A 20,256-nucleotide genomic window follows, 5' to 3' on the forward strand; every position below is an offset into this window, starting at 1 on the left:
TCGTGCCAACATAGCATTTATAGTAGGAGTTCTGGGCAGATATTTGAGCAATCCGGGTATGCAACACTAGAAAGCAGCCAAACACGTGATGCTTTATTTGAGGAGAACAAAAGACTATATGCTCACTTATCGAAGATCAGACAGTTTAGAGAAAAAGCAGCCAAGATAGAAGACGCTCCACGTCAGGCTACATCTTTATGTTGGGTGAAGGAACTATCTCATGGATGCTTACTAAGCAGACTCTCATAACTTCTTCAACCATGGTTGCGGAGTTCATTGCTTGTTTGGACGTGTCCAACCACGAAATATGGTTGTGAAACTTTGTCACTGGACTACTAGTGGTAGATGGCATTGACAGACCATTAAAGATTTACTGTCACAATAAGTTGGCGGTACTTTATTCCAACAACAACAGGAGCTCGATGAAGTCGAAGTTTATCGACATCAAGTTTCTAGTTGTTAAGGAGAGTTTTCAAGATAGGCAGATTTCTATAGAACATATAGGGATAGACTCTATGCTAGCAGACCCATTAACTAAGGGCTTAACGCCTAAGGTCTTTCATGAGCACACTGCTCATATGGACATTATTTCTGAGGATACCTTGGTTTAGTGAGAGTCATTTCCGTACTATATGTTTACTTTAGACATTGAGTTATTAGATTTTCTACTTAATAAAATTGATTGCTTATAATTCTATTTTTGAACTTGCTTGTGTTTCTTTTATGAGCAATGTTCACAATGCATTAAGGACTTTGGAAAGATTTCACTAAAGACTAAAGAAGGGCCAATTAGAAATAGGCATGTCCGAGATCACATTGCTTGTAACTTCCATGTTACTCATCCATATTTGAGTTATGTTATTAAGTATTTTATTATGGTGATCATCGTGGTTTAGTCACGATTGTATTGTGATGATAGTCGCAATGGTTCCATAGTATATAGATACACACTTAACGAATTTATGATATAATTGTTTCAGGAATGATATGTAACCCAAGTGGGAGATTATTAGGAAACTCACGTTTCCTATTCTAAGTTAGGTAACATATTTCATTCAATTATATTTACTATGGGTTAAAATTAAGTTGTCTAATTTTGGTAACCCAATAGATGCTGAAATTGGAATATGGGCTAATTGAGTAGATACTTATATAGTCTTAATTATGAAATTATGCGAACCCTAATTAAATAATATAAATAGAACATTATAATTGTGGTCCCGAAAGACTAAATCCAAACACGGTTTCTCTTCTCGCCATTTGGAAGAGAGACGACGTTCCCGAGATTTTCGCGAGAGAAAAAATACCAGATTTCTGTTGGAATTTTGGGAAATCTCAATCGACTGCGCTAATCTCGGAGGGTCAGGAGGGCAGAGGTCGGAATCCTGCCGGAGATGGGTGATTCGGCGGGTGACGGCAACGACAGTGATGAGGAAGATCTACTGCGACTGCGATGACGGCCCTTGGTGGCGCATCTCAGGTACTGGCGGCGGCAACGGTAGCGGCGACGGTGACTCTGATTTGCGACTCTGATTTCGGGATTTCTTCCCGACGACAAACTGGTTTTCGACTCTGATTTTGAGATTTCGTCCTGGCGGCAACGTAAGATATGCGGTGACGATAGGATTTTTGGGAGCTCTAATTTTCGGCTCTGTTTCTTCAGCGACAGGTTTCAAAAAAAAAAAATCGGCTCTGTTTCTTTAGTGACGGGTTTTGAATTTTTTTTTCCGTCTCTGGTATTGGCGGCGGTGATGACGGCACTCGTTGGACAGAGAGGTCTCGCTCTCTCCTTTCTCCTTCTACAGCTGCAACGCAGGAAAGACGAGGGATAATGGAAGACGAAGGCTACGACTCTTACCGAACTGAATTTTCCTCCGATTCGCTAATCAAACTCTGATAGCACTGATAAAAAAACAGAATACAAAGGGGAGTATAAACTTTCGATAATCAATTGATAAAACAAAACAGAATACAAAGGGGAGTATAAACTTTCGATAATCAATTGATAAAACAAACAGTCTATATAAATAGACTAATACATAACTGTAAACAACTAAAAATAAACATATGCAACGTGTAAAACAAACTTACTTAACAATGTAAACTGAAACTGACACTCCTAAAGACTGGACAATTAGTCTTAATTTAGAAATTAATAATTTCCTTGACATTTAGTTGAGGAAGATCATAAAATCATTCATCCGATCGTCGTATTAATTCCGTGACATTTAGTTGAGGAATATCATAAAACCATTCATCCGATCGTCGTATTAATTCCGCAACAGAAGATGATCGTTCCGAATAGATCCAAGTATTTATCCCTTATCCCGAATCTTAATTTTCTGGCATGATGTAAATTCTAGATTCGGATTTAAGATTATGTTTTCTAACTGTCCTTGTTATACGACTTGTTACTTTCTTTTTCCCTTTCAAAAGACTATTCAACAAGTTTGAAGCATTCTCGATTGGAAATTCGGATATGCTTCCACGATGATGCATCAAGATAAGATGACTCAATCTTCAACCGCAACGCCAGATTTCCAGAACAGAAGCCGCCTAGGCTTTCGTCGTCTTCTCCAAGTTTTCTCTCTTCCTTCTCCATCCACGATGCCATGGACTACAAAAGCAGGCCTGTCCATTTCATCAGATTATATCACGAATGCCCTTTCAGATTGTCAGAACAAAAAAAAAGAACCTTTTTTCTGGATTAAAAATCTGGAGGATTTACCTCGTTTATGTCGACAGTAATGGAATGTCACCTAACTTTCAGTTCCTGTTACTGGTCTATAAACACGATTCGTCGTCGTTCGTTATAGCAGTCTATTCCTGACAAAGACTAACCATCTCCGAGACGTCTGCAATCGACGTGATTAGAAAGTAATCCAAACTACTCTTTTCACCAATTTCTGAATCTGGGTGGCGGCTTCTCATTTAGACAAACGTGCACAGATGAAACTTGGAAGAAAAAAAACGTAGTTGCGTACCTCTATCCCAGAGATTTTACCGTCACATAAACGATTTCTTGTATCTGTTGAAATTGTCGGAGACACAACAGGGCTGGTAGTTTGTTTGAGCTGCAAAAGAATACCAGTTACTGCTAGCCTGTTTCAGACATTGTATATGTTTGAGCTGAATTTTTGCCGTAACAGTGTGATATGAAGGGTGATTTATGTTCTGCTAACTCTTCACCCGTACATAGAAACAAAAACTGTACATAATTATCCCGGGCTCTGTATTGCTATTCAGAATTTAAGGCATACCTCTAAGAAAAAATTAAAAATCTGTAGACTTTCTTCTTAATCAGATCATTTGGTCTGTGTGAAAATTTGATTAAAATCTTTTTATTCACCACGAATAATGGTGAGTGTGAGTATGCAATTTATAAAGATTCAGATTACAAAAATTACAATAGAAATTACAGCGTAATTTCTTCAGTTCGCTGGTCTTGTGCCTCTGATGCAGGTGACTGGTCTTCGGGTGTCGGCGGCTTCTGTTAGTTCTTTGATGGAGTCAGTGATTGGTCTTCGGGTGTCGGTGACGGCTTCTGTTAGTTCTTTGATGGAGTCAGTGATATTCTCCAGAGTCTGAACTCCTCGTAATTGTTTTCCTTTATTTCTTTTTCTTCAAACTATAAAACGAAATTTCAAGACCTAGTTGGTCAGGCTCACTTTGGAAGTCAAGTTGCGTGCCTCCACACAAGAGGCTGGTAATCAATTTTCCACGAGTTGAAGTTTCTACAAAGAGATAAGATATCACTCCCTCCTCCCTCTATAAATACTCTCATCTCCCCAGCCCAAATCAACACAAAAAGAAAAACCGGTCTTCATGTCTCACTCAAAGTATTCCCCTCTTTTCCTCCTCGTCTCCTTCCCTCTCCTCGTCACTTTGGCTCACGCAGCTTCCTTCGAGATAAGAAACCAGTGTCAATACACTGTGTGGGCTGCAGCCGTCCCTGTGGGTGGCGGGCGCCGACTCAACAGGGGCGAGTCGTGGACTATCAATGTGCCCGCCGGCACCACCCAAGCCCGCATATGGGGCCGCACTAACTGCAACTTTGACGCCAATGGCAGAGGAAACTGCCAGACCGGAGACTGCAACGGGCTCCTCCAATGCAACGCCTTTGGGAAGCCACCCAACACGCTGGCAGAGTTCGCCTTGAATCAGTTCTCAGGCCAGGACTTCATTGACATCTCCCTGGTGGATGGGTTTAACATCCCCATGGAGTTCAGTCCCACCGGCGGCTGCACCAGGACTATCCGATGCTCGGCTGATATCAACGGCCAATGCCCAGGGCAGCTTCGGGCCCCCGGTGGCTGCAACAACCCCTGCACCGTTTTTAAAACACCACAGTACTGTTGCACTAATGGCCCTAACACTTGTGGGCCGACTGATTTCTCAAGGTTTTTCAAGGACAGATGCGGCGATGCTTACAGTTACCCCCAGGATGATGCCACCAGCCTGTTTACGTGCCCCGGCGGTACCAACTACAGGGTCATCTTCTGCCCATGAAGCATTTCTTCTAGTATAGACGTGCTGAAATAAGCGCCGGGGAGGCCTCAGTCCAGATACCGTGACTTCTAGTGAATAATGGCTTTGAGTAGAATAAGCGAGTGTATGTCTCGTTTCAAAGGAACTCGGCTTCGGTGCCGTCGTTCCCATTTTACTTTAAAAAAAATATAAGAACCAGATGGCCTGTCCAAGGCAAATTGGGTTCCGTTCTTGCTATTGTGGACTTTTTAATTAACAAGAACGGCATAATTAATCAAAGGGATATTTACCAACATATCGAAGTTCTACACTTATTTTCCACACTAGCGGATTTCAAAGTTTGAAATTCATGTGGCTTCATCAACTTGTTACATCTGTTTTTCTAGAACAAATTCCTCTCTTCCATCTTTCTCTCTAGAAATCTTATCAAAGAGTTTGTGGTAGAGGTGCTCATGACTTCAATGAGATCCCATGAATGCGGGCCATTTATGTCAAATTCACAGGTTTAGAGTGCAGACCTCGATGAGAGGCCATTCTCTGTCCACTCCTGACTCTCTTGTCCAAAACTTAGTATGGTTTAAATCCCATTTGTACCTTACAATGACAGAGAAAGAGAAGAAAACTTATCACCTCACAGGCTCCATGAATGTCACCTAAAACTATTCAATGGATGGCACCTAACTTTCGTCAACTAAAGCAAATCGGTCCAGTTCCTTTTGTTACGTTCTCCCATTATCAAACACGGCTGACCTCGTTCCAGATAACATTCAATGCAAAGACTTAGTAATCTCTAGCGAGACCCAAGTAATCCAAACTATTCTTTGAAATTTCTAAATCTGGGTGGTTGCTTCTCGTCCAGGGGAACCTGCATTGTAGAATTTGGAAGATAAAATCATATTTTAGTGACGACTTCTCCGTAAGTATTATATGCTAAATTCCCACAATAGAGAAGGTGTTACTCGTTCTACCTCTATAAATACTCTCAGTCTCCTTTGCATTTATGAAACAAAGAAAACGAGTCTCATAGTATCTATCATGTCTAGTCTTTCAAAGAAGGTTTTTTTACGAAAATACCAGTTTGAAAAATCATATTTATAAAACAAACGACGACCTCAACTTATTTGCAAAACTACCGAACTTTGATCTGTCCACTGTATATGTGGACAGTCAAAGGCGACACGTAAGCTACGACTGCTAACGCGTTGCCACATCACCAGTGCGATACTGTAGATTAACACATCGTCTGCCACGTAAGTATAATTGACACGTATTCTGCCATGTCATTACATGATAGAATTTTGAATACATGTTAAAAAAATCAAATACACTTTTTATTACCTTATATCTACAATAATAAATTATTTAAAAATTTTAAGGAACAATTAAAAAATTAACTCTTACTTATTTAAAACCATTTAATATCAATTAAAATATTTATTAATTAAAAACAATTATCGTTACACTTTTTATTTCTTCATATTTTAAAAAATAAAATAAAATAAGTAAATTAATTAGATTTAAAATATTTATAAATTAAAAAAATACAAAAAAGTTATTTTGGAGTTTAAAAATACAATTTATTTGTATACTTTTTATCACCTTATTTACAAAATAATAATATTTACAAATTTTAAATATTTATAAATAGAAAAAATCTAACTCTTACCCATTTATTATGGATTTAAAATATTTATAGATTTAAAAAATCTTACTCTTAAGTCTTACCCATATATTATAGATTTAAAATATTTAAAATTTTAAAAAATATATACAAAAAATTTATTTTAGAGTTTAAAAATACAATTTATTTCTATACTTTTTATCACCTTATTTACAAAATAATAATATTTAGAAATTTAAAATATTTATAAATAGAAATAATCTAACTCTTACCCATTTACTATATATTTAAAATATTTATAAAAAAAAATTTACTTTTAAGTCTTTCCTATATATTATCCATTTAAAATATTTATAAATAGCAAAAAATTTACTCTTAAGTCTTACCCATATATTATCCATTTAAAATATTTATAAATTAAAAAAATATAAAAAAGTTGTTTTAGTGTTTAAAAATATAATTTATTTGTATACTTTTTATCACCTTATTTAAAAAATAATAAATTATTAAAAAATATATTATTTAATTAAAAATCTTACAAAACTTTACAATAATTTTAATTTGGCAGAAATTTCATTAACATAAAATCAGAAATTAAACAGTAAATCACAAAAAATCAATATAGTAATTAAACACCTAAATTCAAATCAATATTATAATTAAATACAATAATTAGATTCAATTAAAAAAAACCCTAAAAAATCACCCTGCTAAATCGGCTTCTAAAATTCAAATTGGGTTTGGATGGTGAGTAGGCTTCAATTTTGAGAGAAGGGGCGGCGAGAGGATGAACAGAGGGGAACGGAGAAGAAGAACGAGAGATGAGGCTGAGACGAAGAGAGAGCGGTTGAGAGGGGGGCGTCGAGGGCGAGGCCGAGCAGCGGCAGCAAGGGAGCGGTCGTGGCCGAGCGGCGGCAGCAGGGGAACGGTTGAGGCCAAGCGGCGGCAACAGGGAAGCGGTTGTGGCCGAGCGGTTGCAGCAGGGGAGAGGTGGCAGCAGAAGCAAGGGCGAGAGGAGAGGAGAAGGGGAGAGGCGGCAGCAAGAGTGAGGGCGAGAGGAGAGGAGAGGTGAGGAGAAAGATCGAGAAAAAACATTAGAACGAAAGAAATATAATGGAGGGCTTGGAGTGAGCTGACGAGGCGAGAGATGACAGGGCAAAGAGGGAATTTGATAATGACATGTCAAAAGAAGTGTAAAAATAATGATGTGGCAGCCCATGTGTTCAACTACCATACCGCACTGATGAGGTGTTGACACGTAAGCGATCAAAGCTTACGTGTCACCTTTGACTGTCCACATGTACAATGGACCGGTCAAAGTTCAGTAGTTTTGCAAATAAGTTGAGATGGTCGTTGTTTTCGTAAATAAGTTTTTTCAAACTGGTATTTTGGTTAAATTCCCTTCAAAGAATTCCACCCTCTTCCTCTTCTTCTTCGCCTCCCTCCCTCTCCCCTTCACTTTAACTCGTGCAAGCATCCTTTGACATAAGAAACTAGTGTCCATACACTGTGTGGGTTGTAGCCGTCCCTGTGGGTGGCGGGCGCCGAATCAACAGGGGCGAGTCATGGACTATCAATGTTACCGCCGGCACCACCCAAACCCGCATATGGGGCCGCACTAACTACAACTTTGACGCCAATGGCAGAGGAAACTGCCAGACCAGAGACTGCAATGCACTGCCTTTGGGAAGCCACCCAACACGCTGGCAGAGTTCGCCTTGAATCAGTTCTCAGGCCAGGACTTCATCGACTCTCCCTGGTGGATGGGCTTAACATCCCCATGGAGTTCAGTCCCATTGGTGGCTGCACCAGGACTATCCGATGCACGACTGATATCAACGGCCAATGCCCAGGGCAGCTTCGGGCCCCGGGTGGCTGCAACAACCCCTGCACCATTTTTAAAACTCCACAGTATTGTTGCACTAATGGCCCTAACACTTGTGGGGCGACTGATTTCTCAAGGTTTTTCAAGGACAAATGTCGCGATGCTTACAGTTACCCTCAGGATGATCCCACCAGTAAGGGTGGCTTCGAACTGAGCCGGCTCGCGAGCCGCTCGAGTTCGGCTCGGTTTCAGCTCATTTACATTAACGAGTCGAGCTCGAGCAGAGCCCGGTTCGGCTCATCGGCTCGCGAGCCGACTCGTTAATATAACGAGCGATTCGGGGATCGGGAGACCTCTCTTCGTTTCGCCTGCGAAACCCATACCTCACTCTGCCATTTCCATGCCGTTTCAGCATGATTTCTTGTGAAAATCGTTGTCCGTGGGCAGGTATTTAGGAGAAATGGGGGATTTGGTCTTCAAATCCCTCGTTCTCCCTCTCCCTCTTCGATTCCTCGATTTCTTCCTCTGTGATTTCTGTCTCTTCTTCCTCTGTGATTTCTTTCTCTTCTTCCTCTTCGATTTCTTCATCCAAAGTTTTTCCTCGCCGACGAGACGAAATCGACGGTCCGACGGAAGGAGGTAAGATTTTTATTTAATCTTTCTGTTTTTTTTTTCGTCGCCGAGCTAACCTACAAAATCTCTAACTCTCACTTCATTTCTTAGCAGTGCTCTTTCATTCTTGGAAAGTCTTTTGGGATATCCGAACGGCAAACACTTTGTTTCTGTAAGCAAATGTTCTTTTTCTCAGCTCTGTTTTTTTTTTTTTTTTTTTTTGCAGATATTTGCATCTGATAGTTCAAAGTACACTCAGGAAGAAATCATTGGAAGAAAACTGGTATGAATTTTATTTCATGATTTTGAATGTTGATACTGTTTGATTGTTTGAAACAGTGAGTTCTTGATTTAAGGGTAGAAGGTAATGCACTGTCACAATGTACTGGGAAGATCATTTTATACAGATTGTATAAGGTTGACCTATTTTATTCTCTTAATTTTTATTTTTTTATTTTTTTATTTTTTGCTTGAGTGTGCCATCAATTGCATTCTAGTTGGCTGAGAGCCAGGAAACTTCATATTGAGTTATGACATTCAAGAAGGAAAGGAAGGGTGGGGGAGAAAAATCCCCCACCTTGTCATTTGTTATGTTTTTGTATATCTTAGAATGACTTACTAAACTCAAGTGCTATAATGTTTGGAAAATAGTTGGTTATCAATGATTTTTTTGCTCAAATTCCATTGTTCTTCATAAAAGAAGTTATTATTCTAGACTTTCAAATATTTTTATGTTGTGGGATCTTGTTTCTTTTTTGTCTTCTTATTTTTAGGTGTCTAACCTCTTATAAAATTTTGTACGTTTATCATACATTTCAGCAATAAACAGCAATGGTATTCAAATTGTTACTTGGTATTCAATGGAATTTTATTTCATGATTTTGAGTGTTGATAACATATTCTGTTCAATAATACTCTATTATAGTTAATGGAATCAGGAGCTTTCTTAATTGCATCCAACTTCTCTTTATTATAAAAAAGAATAAAAAAAGTTAGTTTTTGTCCTTCTTTCTTAATTCTCATTGAACTTATATCTGTTGTTGCTCTAAAATGTTATATGGCTTGATGTATTAGCAAAAGTGATTTGATAGTTCCTTTTCTATCTTTTGGAAATTGAGATCTTGTGTGTGAACCTTTGATGTATTAAATTTACTCATTGGATTATATATGATGCTTAAACCTTGTCAAATGTTCATATTTCGTTGAATTGATACGTTAAATATAGACGGATGTAAATTATCTCTCTTTTTTACAATCGATTTTTATTCTTCCTCTTCGATTTCTTCATTTGAAGTTCTTCCTCGCTGACGAGATGAAAGTGACGGTCCGACGGGAGGTAAGATTTTTATTTAATGTTCTGTTTTTTTTTTGTCGCCGACCAAACCCTACAAAATTTCTAACTCTCGCTTCGTTTCAGCAGTGCTCCTTCATTCTTGGAAAGACTTTTGGAGATATCCCTGAACGGCGAACACACTTTCGGGTTCTGTAAGTGTTGATTTTTTTTTTCATTTTTATCATTAATTTCTTGGTATTGAAGTTGAATTTCATCAGAATATTAGAAGAGAATGTTGGTGTGCTTATTTCCTTCTCTTAGAAGTTTTAAAGTTTATATATAAAAAAATGATCGGTATATTGGACTGGAAACTATTGGGTGCAAGGCTACTGGCTCAAAGAGACCCCGCTGCATTGAAAGACAAGGGTCGTTCCCGATTGTCACAATGTCACGTACCTTCCTCTAAGAATAAACAAGTATCTTAAATTATGTGTAGGATCTTTGTTGTTCGGATAACTTTCTTTTCTTTATGTTTTTAATTTATAATTTTGTTTTTTTGTAGAACTAAGAATGTCAACACCTCCTCAATTGACATCAATAATTAACACTAGTTCTAGTGTGGCTATAAATAATGACTCAACTCCACTAGAGTCACTACCCTCTGTCATAGAAGTGGGCCCAGATGAAATTACCATAAATGAGGATGATGGTGATTCTACTCATACTTCAAAAAGACAAAAAAAGTCTCATGTGTGGTTGGAATTCAAAGAAGTATCACTTAATGGTACAAAAAAGGCTCAGTGTGTTCATTGTAAAATCAATTTGAGTATTATTAGTAGTGGAGTGACCACACATATGAGTCGACATTTGAAACGTTGCACTAGTAGAAAAGTGGCAATGAGAAAACAAAAAACCTTAAATTTTCAACCACTGGGAGCGGGGTCTAATGTTGATCAGAGTCCATCTAGACTTACTTTTATGGATTTTGGAGGAAAATATGATCAAGCTAAAATGAGAGTACTCATTGCTCATTGGATTCTTATGCATGAGCATTCATTCATGATAGTAGAAGAGGAGGGATTTAATTTTGTAATGAAGATGGCAAATATGAATTATGAGAAAATATTCCATAAGACTATTAAGAAGGAGTGTATGGAGGTGTATGAGGCAGAGAAAAAGAAATTGAAAATTTTGTTAAAAGAGATGAACAAGATTAGTCTTACCACGGATCTTTGGAAGTCTCAAAATAAAAAAAATTGAATACATGGTTATTACTGGGCATTTTATTGACAGTAATTGGAAGCTACAAAAACGAGTCTTAAGTTTTGTGCATGTTCCTCCTCCTCTTCGTGGAGTTGATATAGCAGATGTTATTTACAAGTGTTTGAAAGAGTGGGAGATCGAAAGTAAAGTTTTTAGTATTTCAGTTGATAATATTGTATATAATGATGTTTGTATCAGAGTTTTGAAACAAGATTTTTCAAGGAAAAAAAATTTGGTGTGTGGTGGAAAGTTGTTTCATGTGCGTTGTTGTGCTCATATTTTGAACTTATTAGTCCAAGATGGTCTTGTTCAGATTAAGGATATCATTGATAATGTGCGTGAAAGTGTCAAATTCATAAATCTGTCTGAGGCTAGACTTCACACTTTTTTCTGAAATTGTACAACAATTAGAACTTGGTGAAAAGAGGTTGGTTATTGATTGTCCAACTCGTTGGAACTCCACTTATGACATGTTGTCTTCTGCATTAAAATTCAAAGATGCATTCTCTAGATTTAAAGTTAGAGAACCAACATATGATTGTTTGCCAAGTTTTGATGAATGGGAAAAGGTTGACTTGGTGTGTGAGATTTTAGAAGTTTTTAATGCAGTTACTAATATAATTTCTGGGAGTGACTACCCTACTTCTAATTTGTACCTTAGTGAGGTATATAGGGTAAAAGAAGTTCCGGATTTTCATTCTACAAATATAAATGTTTTCATTAGGACAATGGTAAGTAGAATGAAAGAGAAATTTGAGAAGTATTGGGGTGAATGTAATTTATTGATGGTTGTTGCTTCAGTTTTGGATCCAAGGGTCAAATTAAAGTTGATCGAAATGTGTTTTCCAGTGATATATTCAAAGGAGGAAGCTACAATGAATATAAATTTAGTTCGACGCACCTTATATGAGATCTACGATGAATATGTATCCTTATATAATGTAGATATTAGAAATGAAGAGATCGTTTCAAGTACTAGCTCTATGGGTGTTTCCACAAGTCGTAGGCCTTCATCAAGTTCAGGTTGGTCAAAGTTAATGAGTTATATGAAACAAAAGGATGTAGTTAATTCACCAAGGTCAAAATTGGAAATTTATCTTGAAGAAGGTGTATATAGTTGTGAGGAAACTTCACAATATGATTTTGATGTTTTAAAATGGTGGAAAGTGAATCATATGAAATTTCGGGTATTATCTAAGATGGTAGCAGACATCCTTGTAATTCCCATATCCACAGTAGCTTCAGAGTCTACATTTAGTGCTGGTGGTAGAGTAATAGACTCATATCGTTCTTCCTTGGCACCAAATACAGTTCAAGCTTTGATTTGTGGTAGTGATTGGATTCGGGTTCTTCACGGTGTAAAGAAAAATCAAAAGGTGAATTTCTTTGATCAATTCTTTATTATGATATTTTTTAGTATATTTTTTAGTTTTATTTATTAAAATTTTGTTCTATGATTACAGCCTGAGAAGAAGAGTGTAGAGATAATGCTACCAGCTATATGATTGTTCATGTTTCTCTCATCATAGTAATTTTAATATTTTTAACGACATTAAGTAACTAGTAGTGGAAGAGTATTTTTTTATCTGATAATAACTAATTTTATTTTTTTGTTTTTGTCATAGGTGGAGATTTTGGTCATGCAGGGACGTATATTATTTTCTAGCATTAAGAGAAACAACTATAATTTGTAATTTTATAATGGATTTATAGTTTTTATTTGGGTAATTGTAAATTGATAGTGATATTTCATTTGATTTTGTTGTGTTTGATTATTGTATGAAGTTTATTTATAATATCATGCAGTGTATGAAGTGTATAGACTATTTTATGGAGTGTTTATGGAATGTATAGATAATTTTATGGAGTGTTTATGGAGTATTTATGGAGTGTTTATGGAGTGTTTATGGAGTGTTTATGGAGTATTTATGGAGTGTTTATGTATATTGATTATGCCCAATTTTAAGTAGAGGTACAGGTATTATATACATAGATTATACTCAATTTTAAGAAGACGTTATGCCTCAATCTTATACATGCATTATATATATATATATATATATATATATATATATATATATATATATATATAGTTTATGCATAATTTTATGTAGAGGTCATGCCCAATTTTATGTAAAATGTATGCATAATTTTATATATAATTTATTTGATATATATTTTTTGAAAATTTTTAAATGTATGTTGAGGCTCAAGTTCGGCTCGAAGCTCGGCTCGAGCTCGGTTAAAATTTTCAGGCTCGAGCTCGATAACAATTTTAGGCTCGAGACTAGGCTCGGCTCAAAATATTTAAATCAAGCTCGGCTCGAACATAGGCAGGTTCGGGCTCGACTCGGCTCGATGCCTCCCCTACCCACCAGCCTGTTTACATGCCTCGGCGGCACCAACTACAGGGTTGTTTTCTGCCCATGAAGCATCGTTCTCCATCACTCCACTGAAGTATTACTGAGTACTAAATAATGTCTTTGAACGGAATAAATGAGTCATTGGAATTGCTCTTGGTATGTCTATTTTAATTGCTTTCAGCTGCCGGTCCCATAAGTTCAAAGCATGAGTAGATCTACACTTTTTAAGTTATTTTGTGATGGAACTTTGATACAACTTGAATAGAACTTTGCAAGACACATGTCACTCCCATGCACACACCTTCCACTATCCTCATGCAAGGAGAACTACATGGATTCTCTAAGTCATGGCACCCACATAATTTTTATTTCTCATAGAAATAATTTCACTAAGAATTGTTTTAAATTTTTATAAAAATTAAATTATTCGTAAAAATAAAAAAATAATTATCAGTTAATTATTTCACTGCTAAAACCATTCTTGATTAAATAGTTCCACAAGAAATGGGTAATTATTTTTCTTGGACTTGTATTTTCGTGTTTAACTTTAGATGTAAGTGGGATAAGGGTAGTTTAATTATAATTGGATACTACTTGTTTTGTTTATTATAAATAAAGACTTATTTTACTCAAATTATAATAAGTTAGTGAAGTATTTCTCTTTTCTATAACACCCTTATATACCTATCAATGCATTGCCGAGCTTACCTGCACAAATGACATGGACCCACATGAATAATGAATTTTCTATTTCCTTGCATTTAGAGTTTTGCTTTGATCTTGACTATGTTTTATAAAAAAAAAAATGCACTAGGAAGATCTGCTTAGGGACTCTGTGTTGGGAGATAAATTTTTATGTTGTCAAAGAGTGATTTAGATGTCTCTTCGTCAATGGTGAATTGTTATGAAAAAAATGCTTACAGAAGAAAAGTTATTCATAACCTTTGTTACATGAGAATAGCAATTAATTTATCAAAGTAATTAATGAAAAGTTATTCTTGACCTTTGTTAAAGATTCGTCAAAACAATTAATGGCAGCTCACCACGACAAAGTCTGATTCCAGCTTCTCACTGCTCTCATTTTCATGCCTTTTAGTCTCCAATCAAGGGGATTCATTTCTGACGAAGCTGTCGTGCAGTCCTCTCTGATTCCTTTATTCCTTAACCTCCACCTTCGTTCTGTTCACGGCACTTTGTGCCATCATCGTTCGGCTTCAGAAGAAGAGATTCTCCACGGCAGAAAGCCACCGACAGCCTCTTTTCTCCATTGTCAACTTGCCATTATGCGGCCTGACGCTGGAAAGTTGTCAGCTTTCATGACTTGAGAATCCAAAACACACAGAGGTACGAGAGTCGGATGAACGCTCAAATGGAATCTGCAAATTATTTTTCTTCACGTATGATCAAAAGCAAATTCAGTGCACACCAGCTACGCTTGACGTGTAGTTCTTACCACTATCACGAAGGCTGCGACTCTATGTGTATATAAATGCATCCTGCCTTTGGAAGCTTATCATAGATCTTTGAGAAGTCTGTAATCAGTTGAAGACAATGACTGAGCTTCAGCAAGGCAGTGGATCCCATTACATCGCTCCCCCAATGGTAAAAGCTGTTACTTTTTTTCATGCTTTTCTAGTTTTGTTCTTCAGCTTCCACTTGGGTTTCCTTCAAGAAATTCTCTTGAGAAAGAAATATTCATCACAATGGATAATTTAATCTGCAACCAAAGCAGAAACTATTTTTAGAAATGATTTTTGTGGGTTATTGCAGGGTACGTATTACAACATCAGGAAAGAAGGAAAGGTGGACACCCTCTTCATCTCTGCGAAGGCCCTTAACATTGTCTGGGGAAATGACAGGCGTTACTGGCAATGGAAAGCACTCCATGAACTTCAAGGCTTCAAGTCAGTAATCTCAGCTTCTTTCTCATTTTCCCCATTGCTTACTAGAAGTAACTGAAACAATGACAGGCATTTCATTTTACATTCATTTAGGCCGGAAGTTGGCGCAGAGCTCGAGCAAGTTAACTGGATCCAGGTTACAGGGAAACTCGACAGCTCCAAGGTCCCTGAATTTTTCAGCGACACACGATCAAAGACATACGAAATCATTTGGGTGGTGAGCTTTAATGTGGACGCATTCGGTTGGAAAAGGACTCCCATTAAATTCAAGGTGGCCTCGGGTGAACAACTGAAGCAGAGAAGTGAGAAGCTGGAGCCATACAGAAAGAAGAGCAGTCGGTGGCATGAGATCAGTGGTGGAGAGTTCACTGTTGGCTATGGTAGAAAAGGGTTGGTTGATTTTGGCATGTATGAAACAGAGAGTGACTGGTGGAAGGGCAACATGGTTCTTGCAGGAGTGAAAATAAGGCCCAAAGCCTAGACCTTCTGGTTGCGATGAGGATGCAAAGGTGAAGTCTGTATGAGCTTCTGCCTTGAGTTGATGAGGATCGGTTTCGAGAACTTGTTTGCTGTGATAGAAAATAAAGTTTTCCTTGTAAGCCATTCTTCGATTAGTTTGTGTTGTTATGATTTCACAAAATCAATATATATAGGCTTGGCAGGTTGACCCAAATATCCATTTTTGTCCTTCTCCTGGTTTCTCTAGCACAAGATATGCTAAATAAAGATTTAATTTAAAATAAAAACTTCGAAATACTTAGTTCAATGAAGAAAAGTTCCATCGGAGAAGACCACCCCTCGGCGTATATAGGCTTGGCAGGTTGACCCAAATATCCATTTTTGTCCTTCTCCTGGTTTCTATAGCACAAGATATGCTAAATAAAGATTTAATTTAAAATAAAAACTTCGAAATACTTAGTTCAATGAAGAAAAGTTCCATCGGAGAAGACCACCCCTCGGCGCCCCAAACCAAAAACATCGGGGTTACCTATGTGACGTGCGGCTACGATGTGCAGTGACAAGCTCCAAATACATGTTTGCGGCGACGGGGAGAAGGAGAAGGAAGAAGGAGAGGGAGGAATAAATGGAGGGAAAAAAGGGGAAAAAGAGGAGGGAAAAAAGAAGGAAAAAGAAGGGTAAAAAGAAAAGAAAAAAGAAGGGGATTTAAAAAATAAAAATAAAAAGAGAAGAAAGAAGAAGAGAAAAGTAAAAGAGGGGAAAAAAGAAAAATAGGAGGAGAAGAAAAAAGAGATAAATAAAAAATACAAAAATATAATCCATTTAAAGAAGAGAAAAAATAAAATTAATATTAAAATAGGAGTGAAGGTAAAATGAGGAAAATAAAAAATTAATTCATTAAAAATATTTAAATTTTAAAAAAATAAACAATTAGTTACTTTATTGAATTAATAATAGTTAATAGTTATTTATATTTCACATTTTTAGATAGATTACTTTATGATATGAAATAAAATAATTTATTCTTTTAACATGGTTATAATTTTAATAATTTTCTATATTTATGTTTTTAATATGCATAATTAATTATTTTAGATTTTTTATTCTAATTATTAATTTCAGTTATTTTAAATCACTCATTTAAATTAATTTAAACTAAAATAACTTTATCATAACTTGCTTATTCCCCCCTCCAATAGAAAAAGAGAGGGGAAGAAAAAAAAAAGAAAAAAAAAAGAAAGAAGGGAAGAAAGGAAAAAGAAAAAAAAAAGAAAAAGGGAGAAAAAGAAAAATGACGATTTCGCACTTGTGAAATGTCACACGTGTTGAAAATACATTTTTAATACTTTTCTAGTAAGTCTCTAATAGTAATAGGATTTTATTTAAAGGTTTTTTTTGAAAATATGTATCCTATGAAAAATATTTCTAGTTTTTCTTAAAATATAAATTTTCAAAAAGGGCACTAAGGAGGCCATAGTAAATTTATGGCCAGATTCAAAAATTACAAAATAATCTAGACAACATTTGGGATAAAAATGATTAATATTGGTGGGTTTTAATCCATTATCGAGATTCAATGTCGAACCTCCCCTATCATTTTTTTTTAAATATATGCATAATTTTATAGATAATTTATTTGATATATATTTTATGTAGAGTATTAAATGTAGGTTAACCTTGAACTCGGTTAGAGCTCGAGTTTGAAATATTTATATCAAGCTCAACTCGAACATAAGAAGGTTTAAACTCGATTGGATTCGATGCCACCCTTATGCCCAATTTTATGTAAAATGTATGCCCAATTTTATGTAAAATATATGTATAATTTTATATACAATTTATTTGACATGTATTTTTTTAAAAGTTTTAAATATATGTTGGAACTCGAACTCGAGATATGTAATTTTTGAAAAGTTTTAAATGAATGTTCAAGTTCGAACTCGGTTAAAATTATTAGACTCCAGCTTGATAACAATTTTAGACTCGAGGCTAGGGCTCGAACTCGAGTTCGGAATATTTAAATCAAGTTCGCCTCGAACATAAGCAGGTTCCAGCTTGATAACAATTTTAAACTCGAGGCTAGGCTCGGCTCGAACTCGAGTTCGGAATATTTAAATCAAGTTCGCCTCGAGCATAAGCAGGTTCGGGTTGGGCTCAATGCCACCCCTACAATTCCATATATTGATTCCAAAGGTTCTGATCACAACCGTCGCTTCACTTGTGTATAATACAATTAATTTGGTCCAGAATTTTAATTAATTTGCTTCATTGGAGATTAAAGTGTAAAGTATCAAATAATTAAAATTGCAATCGTAATCAATAAATCGAGACCCTCTACTGATACTCGCCATTCACCATTGTACCGTTATGATCACGACCGTCAATTCAAAGAATACTTCTATGACCCCACTAGAGTACAGATCATCAAATTGGAGATAAAATTGAGCATGTAAAAGTCGAAATTAGACTTTCTCATTAGTAAACTACCAAAAAAGACGCCTCAGTAAACAAACACGTCATCAACTTTGAACATTATTGCTAAGGGTGCGCCTGGCCCTAGCAGTAGTGCAACGCAAGGGCGACGCTCGAGGACCCCCGATAGCAAGCTAACGGTAGTGGGCCCTCCCCCACAAGAAATTAATTTAATATCATGTGATCCGATGGACCACGTATCAGATATTAAACTGATAAGAACAGATACTACACTTGATCTTAGCCAAAAGGCCGAGAAAGGTATGCTTTGAAAATGTTGACACGTTCATTTTTATATCGCTCTGGCTTACTCGTTTGTTATATCAATCGTCGATGTGGGACTAATGCTAAAGCATGTGAGTAAAGCATGAGGGATTTCCACCTAGATTACATTAACAATTTCAACTATAGTCATAAATAATAAAATATATTATAATATAGTTTTGTATGGTTATTTATTTTTTACTGGTATTCCCTCTATTAACCAAGGAATTTCCACAATTAATAGAGAAATGGAAGAATAAATAAAATAAAATAAAATATTAAATAAATTCATTTAAAAAAAACTAATCAGCCTTAGTCAAATGTAATGCAAAATTTAAAAAATATAAGAAAATAGTAGAAATAGAATAATACCCATTTATCATGTTCATGTATTTGTTGTCGCCTTGGTAGGCAACAACAACAACAAAAATATATCTAGAAGGAATTTAAAAGAAAATTTGAGACATAACTGCAAATATTAGCATATACATTTAAAAAGAATCTTTTGAGTTATAAAATTTTCCAAAACAAATACTTTTTTTATTTTTTAAAAGGTAATAAAATTCTCCAAAGTGATCATATTGACTCTAATAAGTCAAGAGGTATGGTCTCTGACACCGGACAGAATAGTGATTATCCTGTAGGCGGATCAAATTGAGAATCAAGGGAGGAACGCACGAAATCCACCCTGAAATCGTAAAAAAATTCTCTAAATCGATTCACAGTATCATTCAACTACCTCCAGAGAAACACTAAATAACCTTTTAAACAAACTCAACACCCCCGACAAGCCCAGGCTGCAGCTCAAAATAAAACAAATCCGAACCCTAAGAATTATGGTCCAACCCAGGTTCAATACAAAAGATCCGATTAAGGTTCCGATTATGGTTTTCGGCTCCAACTAAAGAACCGATTAAGGATCTGACTATTTACATTGGATCCGATTAAGGATCCGACTACTTACCCAAGATATGATTAAGGATCCGAATATGTGCCTGCATAAGATATTCTCGCCTGCATCAGTCTCCTCGGGTTGGAAAGAACTCGCCCTTGAGTTCATAAGAGCTTCAGCAGAACCCAAAAACGAAGGACACAAGGGTGGGACATGAAAAATAGCAGAAGTTCTCAAATGACGCGTGGTAATGGCCAGCTTCGCCTGCTCAGGCGGCAATCTAGGAGGAGGATCCTCCGCGACGTCACCATGCTCGAGGAAAACCCTGGACAATGAAAGCAGGTTAGTAATACCAGCAACCGGAGTAGGAGTGGGTCTTGCCTGACCGGAGTAGAAGTCGTCAACTGCAAGGTTGTGGACAATCACGTCATATGCAACAATCGCACAAATACCACTGGCAATGATTAGATTGCAAACTGGATCAGCAACGGTGCTGGTCGAGTGGAAAAGATTGGCCCCCAGCCAATAATCCCCTGAAGCCCCCTGGGGAGGCACCACACTCTGACGAACAACCAGAGGCGCATGACCATCACCACACAACACAGCGCCATCATCAGCAACATCACAATAGGTTCACCTAGCCCCACAGTATCATCGACCATGTCTTCCTCAACATCTGCATCATCATATATAGGGTCACCAAGTTCTGCAATCTCATCGACCACGTCTTCCTCGATAGCATCAGCATCAAACACAGGTTCCTCAACATCATCATCAGGGAACCAGTCGATGCATCCTGCGGCCTGTGACATTCCTCTGAAAC

At 36.7% G+C, this 20,256-nt stretch overlaps 2 protein-coding genes, 1 non-coding gene and 1 pseudogene across 3 annotated transcripts; 3 read left to right on the forward strand and 1 right to left on the reverse strand.

The window, feature by feature from the left end:
• The first annotated feature begins 3,816 nt into the window (after positions 1-3,816).
• LOC137953037 (protein P21-like) lies at positions 3,817-4,873 on the forward strand. Its single transcript, XM_068800224.1, has one exon. The coding sequence runs from the start codon at positions 3,826-3,828 to the stop codon at positions 4,507-4,509; it is 684 nt and encodes a 227-aa protein (XP_068656325.1). The 5' UTR covers positions 3,817-3,825; the 3' UTR covers positions 4,510-4,873.
• A 2,023-nt stretch (positions 4,874-6,896) lies between these two features.
• On the forward strand, positions 6,897-13,512 carry LOC137952710 (thaumatin-like protein 1; annotated as a pseudogene).
• Positions 13,513-14,947: 1,435 nt separating this feature from the next.
• On the forward strand, positions 14,948-16,021 carry LOC137953796 (uncharacterized protein PHLOEM PROTEIN 2-LIKE A4-like). Its single transcript, XM_068801308.1, has 3 exons — positions 14,948-15,047; positions 15,216-15,349; positions 15,440-16,021. The coding sequence occupies exons 1-3, from the start codon at positions 14,997-14,999 to the stop codon at positions 15,825-15,827; spliced, it is 573 nt and encodes a 190-aa protein (XP_068657409.1). The 5' UTR covers positions 14,948-14,996; the 3' UTR covers positions 15,828-16,021.
• A 2,323-nt stretch (positions 16,022-18,344) lies between these two features.
• LOC137954044 (U2 spliceosomal RNA) lies at positions 18,345-18,542 on the reverse strand. The gene has a single exon (XR_011112477.1). It is a non-coding gene; the product is annotated as a U2 spliceosomal RNA (small nuclear RNA).
• Positions 18,543-20,256: the final 1,714 nt, after the last annotated feature.

Source organism: Aristolochia californica, unplaced genomic scaffold (genome assembly GCF_029961685.1).
Source record: "Aristolochia californica isolate CCGP_79_NKW_82.1479 unplaced genomic scaffold, dmAriCali1.0.hap1 SCAF_16, whole genome shotgun sequence".
NCBI lineage: Eukaryota > Viridiplantae > Streptophyta > Magnoliopsida > Piperales > Aristolochiaceae > Aristolochia > Aristolochia californica.